The sequence below is a fragment of the Phyllobates terribilis genome, unplaced genomic scaffold (assembly GCF_046119375.1).
Source record: "Phyllobates terribilis strain yellow unplaced genomic scaffold, ASM4611937v1 Scaffold_11__3_contigs__length_659146591, whole genome shotgun sequence".
NCBI lineage: Eukaryota > Metazoa > Chordata > Amphibia > Anura > Dendrobatidae > Phyllobates > Phyllobates terribilis.
In genome coordinates this window covers 68,785,648-68,793,472 of record NW_027362771.1, presented here as the reverse complement: position 1 = coordinate 68,793,472, position 7,825 = coordinate 68,785,648, and the positions used below count along the sequence as shown (strand labels likewise).

At 43.4% G+C, this 7,825-nt stretch overlaps 1 protein-coding gene across 1 annotated transcript in view; it reads left to right on the top strand.

The window, feature by feature from the left end:
* The first annotated feature begins 3,241 nt into the window (after positions 1-3,241).
* DPYSL3 (dihydropyrimidinase like 3) overlaps positions 3,242-7,825 on the top strand; it is a 144,828-nt gene continuing 140,244 nt past the window's right edge. Inside the window, exon 1 of the mRNA XM_073651288.1 lies at positions 3,242-3,655. Within this exon, the coding sequence (XP_073507389.1) occupies positions 3,335-3,655 (321 nt within the window). The 5' untranslated portion in view covers positions 3,242-3,334. The remainder of the gene's footprint in view (positions 3,656-7,825) is intronic.

Genomic DNA, 7,825 nt, shown 5'->3' with positions numbered 1-7,825 from the left:
TGGGGCCCATTATGTATGGCGCATTATATGGGGCCCATTATTCTGTATGGAGCATTATATGGGGCCCATTATTCTGTATGGAGCATTATATGGGGTCCATTATTCTGTATGCAGCATTATATGGAGCCCGTTATGTATGGAGCATTATATGGGGCCCATTATTCTATATGGAGCAATATATGGGATCCATTATTCTGTATGGAGTATTATATGGGGCTCATAATTCTGTATGGAGCAATATATGGGCTCCATTATTCTGTATGGAGCATTATATGGGGCCCATTATTCTGTATGGAGCAACATATGGGGTCCATTATTCTGTATGGAGCAATATATGGGGTCCATTATTCTGTATGGAGCATTATATGGGGCCTATTATTCTGTATGGAGCAATATGTGGGGCTCATTATTCTGTATGGAGCATTATATGGGGATCATTATACTGTATGGAGCATTATATGGGGATCATTATACTGTATGGAGCAATATGTGGGGATCATTATACTGTATGGAGCAATATATGGGGATCATTATACTGTATGGAGCATTATATAGGGATCATTATACTGTATGGAGCAATATATGGGGATCATTATACTGTATGGAGCAATATATAGGGCTCAATATAATGTATGGAGGACTATATTGTCTGGTCTAAAATGAAAACGTTTGACTCCCCCCAGATCACGCACTGTGCTCTGCGAGGATTCGCCGGTTTCTGAGCTATTGTAGAATTTACAATAGATATCACTCAAGTAATGTAAGAAGTGAAATCTTTGCATTGTACTATATATATATTTCTCTGCCGTATCATGAATCGTGGTATGTGTTAAAGGGGCCCACTGAGACTCTTTCGCCCCGGACCCACGAAAACCTGGAGCCAGCCCTGCCTATGAAGCTGTTGAGTTTGAGAAACCTTCGGGAAACCTGAGGCCAGTCCATGAAAGATGCACCGTGACACACAGATTTGTGAATGCGACCTAAAACACAGGAACATCGGAAATAGTAATAATTGCACAATTAGATGTGTTAAAAAAAATGTTTCTGTGCGTTTTCTAATAGAAATCCCTACACGTCTTACAGTACCCCCTATAGTTTTACCACTGACTAAAGGGTTCCTTTTATAGCTGCAATGCCTACTTCCATGGTAGTTCCAATCATACCATTGTAATTCCTTAATATATTATATATGCATGTTCATACTGCTGTATATACTTATACATTGCAAAGGAGTCTGTGCCATTATTCTGCATGTTTTTTTACTTACAATTTGACTATGGGGTTAGTAATGGGGGTCGTTTTATAGACGCCTCTCCATTACTAACCCCTGGGCTTGATGTCAGCTGCCAATACAAAGATGACATCAACCCCAACCCTATTACCGCACTTGTCACCGCACCAGGGTAAGTGGGAAGAGAGGAGGCTAAGCGCCAGAATTGGTGCATATTATGGATGCGCCTTTTCTGGGGCGGCTGAGAGCTATTGTTTTTAGTCTGGGAGGGAGCCAATATCCATGGCCCCTTCCTAGGCTATTAATATCAGCCCCCAGCTGTCTGCCTAGCCTTTGCTGGTTGTTTAAATAGGGGGGGCCACACGTCATTTTTTGAGGGAGTCCCCCATTTTAATAACCAGTAAAGGCTAAGTATATGGTAGTGAGCTGAAATTAATAGCCTGAGAAGCTCCATGGGTATTACCCCCTTCCCAGGCTATAAACATCAACAACCAGCTGTCCGCTTTCCCTCTGCTGGGTAATAAAAATTCGGGGGATCCCACGCCATTTTTCCGCAAAATGTATTTATTTAATAATAAAATACATGTACAGTAAGCTATACACACAAACCACTGATTGTATATCTTACTCACATATTTCTATGTTTAGAAGAACATTTCCTTTGAAAACTATCTTTAATGACAGAGAATTACTCTATGTTAAAGCTCATGTTAAAATCGCATGGCATACGGATTGCATTCGCATATTATTCAGATGCTAGGTGAGAAAAATCGCATTGTACTCGCATGAAAAACACATGACACTCATACGACTTTTCAGGAACAACATTGGACCGTTTTTTTTAAAAGAGATGGGTATGTGCCCTTCATATATTATTGGCCCCGCTCCGGCCACTCTACTGCTTGTTGTGACCTACTGGATCACTCCGATGTTTGCTGGGCGATTCCGAAGTCACAACTCATTGTAAGTCTATCAGAACCAGAACAAGTCCAGAACGAGACTATCATAGCCTTACACTGAGAGCTTGTGATCTTCCGGTCAGTTAGAAGTTGTGGTCACAAGATGGCTGTTCGGGACAGGAGTGGCCCCGGGAAGAGCTGAAGACGGCAGCTGGTAAGTATATTACTATGGGCAGGGAACATGGATTAGTGACAGCGGTCAAACAATAGCAGGTTCATGTACCCTACAGTGACTGCAATAATAGTGTTATGTGAAAAAAGTCTCAAAAATATATATATAAAAATAAATAAAACATAAATTAGCATCACTCAGCTTTTCCCCATTCGGAATTAATTTAGAAAAGTACAAAAATAAGCAGATTTGGTGTCACCTCGTCTGCAAAACGTCCGATTTAGGAAAATATAAAATGATTTAACTCATATGAAAAACTCCAGTGATGAAAATCAATTTGCCATTTTTGATAACTTTTTAGAACATTTTGGGGGACAGTTATCAAAGAATCATATGTACCCCCTAAAATGGTGGCATCAAAAGCGACAGCTTGTAAAAAAACAAGTCCTCAGCGGAAAAATACAAAAGCTCCGAGTTTTATTATCAAGTTCGGAAGTTTCTAAGTCACTAAAATAGTAAAAAATGACAGAAATCAGAGCGACCTGAAGAATCATTTTTACCACACGGTGAATGAGGTAAAAACAAAACCCAAAAAACAATGGAGGAATTGCTTCCATTGCTTTCCACCATTTTTCACTTTTAGTAGATTTTATGGTAAATGGTCTCTGACCTACAAGCCCCTCATACAGCGACATAGGGGGAGAAGTAAGAAGGTTATGGCTCTGGAAATAGAAAAGTGCAGAAATGAAAGTTTTCCATAAAGGGTTAATGCATTTTGCAATCACGAGTGGAACTGTAGTGTGGTGGAGTCCCCAGAATACGTGTATTTCTGTCTAGAAGAGGCACGGGGCTATTCCTGTCACGGCCACTCGCGATTCATTGTTGCCAGTGGCTGTGACCTCGCCGCCGTCTATATGTATTCGTGTCACTGGGCGCACGGCAGGCTCATTAGCGCCACCTCTGGCCGCGCCGTCCTCCTGCGTCCCTGCTAGTCTCAGGACTGTGCTCGCCTCCAGCTCCGCTCTCTCAGCCATGGCATCAGGCAGCAGGGGATGGGACAAGGAAGACGACCTGCCGGTGTACCTCGCCCGCCCGGGCACGGCAGACCAGGTCCCCCGGGTGAAGTACAGCGGCATGTTCTGGAATGTGGAGGGCGCCTATGAGAGTAAGACCATAGACTTCGACTCTCTCACTGTCGGGCAGAGAGGGGGTAGAAAGAGCAACTCTGCTCCCCAAGGGGCAAACAGCCCGGCACCGGAGAAGACCCCCGGCAACAAGGAGGTGGAGAACCACGGAGTGCAGATTAAGACTTGTGCAGGGAAGGAGCTGCTGCAGAACCTCCCCGAGAGCAAGGTAGGTGCAGAGCTCGCTGTGCCAGGCGCTGTCTGCGGGTGATCTGCCAGGGAGATCCGCTATCCTGGGCACAGGGTCCATGCCAGCCCCTCCGCATGTGCCTCAGTACAGGCTTCTATGCTCGGGGATGGGGAGAAACTTTCTAGGGCTGTGTATTCCTCTGTATTCCTCTGTGCTGCAGTTACTGTGCAGTCTGACTTAGAATTATTATTATTTATTATTATAAATAATTCCGTGGCGCTTTACAGATATAATGCCATGCTATAGTCCTCTATCACTGTGCTCACTAGCTGAGGACCCCATGAATGCCCAGATCTTGCCACATACCACTATTATACCACCATTACTGTGTCCACTAGCTCGGGACCCCATGGATGCCCAGATCTTGCCACATACCACTATTACTGTATGCCCACTAACTGGGGACCCCATTGAAGCCCAGATCATACCACTATTACTGTATGCCCACTAGCTGGGGAGCCCATGGGTGCCCAGATCATGCCACTGTTATACCACTATCACTGTGTCCACTAGCTGGGGACCCCATGAATGCCCAGATCATGCCACATAACACAATTATACCACTATTACTGTATGCTTATTAGCTGGGGACCCCATTGATGCACATATCTTGCCACATACCACTATTATACCTTGATTACTGTATGCCCACTACCTGGGACACCTTTGATGCCCAAAACATACCACATACTACTATTATACCACTATTATTGTATGCGTATTAGCTGTCGACCGCATTGATGCCCAGATCATGCCACATACCATTGTTATACCTCTATTATTGTATGCCACTAGCTGGGGACCCCATGGAAGCCGTCATCATGACACATACCACTATTACTGTGTGCCCATTAGCTGGTAAACCCATGAATGTCCAAATCATGCCACATATCACTATTACTGTGTGCCCATCTGCTGGGGACCCCATGGATGCCCAATCAAGACTTTCAGTTCATCCAATGCATGCCGATCATAAGATACAAAGAGATGCTGCCATCTACCAGGTGCTGAAGTCACTTTGATCCCAATGGTCCCTGACCACATGTTCTTATGTATTCATCTCCCCCTTTTAAAGAGCCCATGACTGGGATAGTGGGGTGTCACGTGTCCTACCGATGTATGAATGAAAGCCCATCTGTTAGTGTATGGCTGCAGTGCCACTATCATTTACCGCATCTTTTGACATGTCACTCAGCTCTGGTCCCGTTATTCTCAGCAGCTTCACTCATTGACTGTAATGCTGGTTTATGGCCCTTTGTGACCTCTGAAATGAAAACCAGAGAAGCTGTAGGAAAGAAGCGTGTCGCTCAATAGATCCCCAACCCCCACCCCTCCTACATGCTCATTCTTATAGCCCAAACCTACAAATGACAACTTGTGTGACACATCAAAAAATATAGGAAACATATATGAACTTTAAAGAGAATGGGGCCGATTCATCAAGACTAACATTTTTTATGCCAGTGTTAAAGGGACTCCGTCAGCACAGGATGACTGTTCAAACCAAGTACAGGTGCTCGGTGCTTCACAGCGGGGCCACTCATTTACATACATCTTCCCACCTGCTTGTTTTGCCTCTATCTCCACCCCTTCTTCTTTGATTGACAGCTCTGGCTTCATAGAGCCATAGAAGCATAGATATAGAAGGAGAAAGAGCAGGTGGGAAGGTGTATATAAATGATTGACCCCGCTGTGAAGCACCAAGTGCCTGTACTTAGTTTGAACAGTCATTCTGTGCTGACAGAGTCCCTTTAAACATACCACATAACATGCTTGCTTCCAGTCATCGGGGCAGCACCGTGCGGTGAGCAGTCAACGCTAATTACACAGTGACTGTGGGCAAGAGTATATAGCGCAGTGACTGTGTAATGCATGCTGACTGTTCACAGCCCTGGACTGGAAGCGAGCAGCTGCAGGGAGAATATCACTTCATTTTCTCACTGCAGCCACACTTCCAATTAGGCTGCAGATTAACAGTATGGCTGCAGGGAAATACTTTTTTTATTTTTATAACCAGTTCTCTTTAAACAATGGAACAGACTCACTCAGAATGATGATGTGCCCCTTCGGCTGTGATCATATCTGCTAGGCTTTCCTTAGATAGATGGGTTAGTGTTGCATCAGCTTATAGAAGTCTATGGGTTCCTACAACACTAATTCTGTATCTCTGAGCTCTAAACAGGCGCTGCACCCTGCTAATTGGTTCTGCCTCCTGTTTTAGTGACTGATGGGGTCTCATCACCCAGACCCCTACAGATCACAACATCTGACATAGCACTATGACATGTAAAATGGTTTATAAAATTACAATCAATCTTTAAAGTTTAGATGTAAAGGTGGTCCTAGAATTTGAGGCCTCATATCACAGGACTCCATTTTCATGCAGAGGCTATTTCCTGTAGCATATCATATGAATTGGACTAAAATAAATTGTGGCTTGTTTCTAAGGGAGCACAACTGCTTACATATGGCACCTGATAGAGCCTATTCACCAACGCATAGTCATATACCTCCATGCTCTTCTGTATCATCCCCGTGTATACCTGATGTGCAAAGAAGATCATGTAGACCAGACAGCTTTCCGGTATGGAGTCGCATAACCTCGATATGCAGCTATTTTGGATTTGTCAGTTATCACATGTACATCACTTTTGTCCCTTAGAGATACAAATGAAGCTCTTAAAAGTACAAAAAAAAAGCAGAGAAACTGTTTGCCCTTATGACTTGTTGGACACCATAAGATCCATCAACAATGGCTAATCATCCGTACATAACACACATATGTGTATACACATGATATTCTTCCTGTACACTTAAAGGTGTTGTCTCGTGAAGGCAGTACCTGTATATATACTCTATTAGGATTCAATGAGAGAGAGTCCCCAGTTTAGGACTCCCCTCTAAGTACTGGAACCGAGAGCAGCTCGGGGTCTGGTGGACTTTATATACTAAGCAATGTATTGGTCTACTGTGTTCTGCCCCACGCATTGTTTACATCCAGATGGAGCAGATTTCAGTAGATCGGTGGGTCGCTGAGTGATAGACCCCCACTGATCTCATATTGATGACCTATCCTGGTAATATGTCATCAGCTGTTAAATCCTAGACAGTCTCTTTAAATTCAGCGAATTCCTGAAAGTTTAATTTACTCTGATAGCAGCTCTGGACTTCAGCCATACATGCTGTCTATATTCATAGTTCTCTTATTCTGTGGGTAGGAGAACGGAATTCCTCGGGACATGGCTTCTTTAGCCACAAACCTAAATTATAGAGGCAAATAGTTTTGAAGATGGAACTCTTATACAAGACAATATAAACTCTGCTGCACAATCAGTCACTCCATAGGCCGTGACGCCAGATAAAACTATAAATGAGGAAAGCACTGCCCCCGGGGCGGTGGAAGGTGGGTAGAGACTTAGGGAGCACTCTGTGTTCAGTGTATTCATTCAGTGCTCTTGTTGGTTTGGCCACTACCCGTACAGACTTACATAGGACTGCATATTTCACTTATAGATATTAAGGATATGGCTGAATGCTTCTACACTTTCTTGTCAATGACCTTTGTAGATCCTAAATTAGGGCTTTATAGTGAGGGTCATATTTTATGCCTTATTTTCTCTAAAGCTTAGACATGTGGTTAGGAAGAGAATGGAGAAGTAATGAAAACGGTTCTTGATTGGGCAAACAAATGTGGATATTGGGGGACTCATTGCTATTAGCTAAAATAAACCTTTAATAGGTAGTGTAGGACTTCGACATTGATGGCCTATCCTCAGCATACATCAATAATATTACGGCAATTCTATAGGGGTCTGACACAACAGCACCATTATTCAGTTTTTAGCATGTCCCTTGGCTGTGGAAGTAAAAAGTGTATGGAGATGAAATTTTGTTCCCTAATACCTTATCAATATGTATGTAGTTTAGTGTGGACGTGTTTAAATACTTACCATCTTCTCCGATTCCCAGTGATGTTCCTATTTTCTTGATAACCACATGACCGCAATTCAGCTTTGACGGCTCTCGCAGCCATTTCTGTTTGCACTTTCCTAATATAAGCCTTACAGACTTACAACAAGACTCTCATAGGCTTACATTGAGAAAGAGGTTTCTGGTCTACATAGAAGATGCTGTATGACCTGCAAGTCT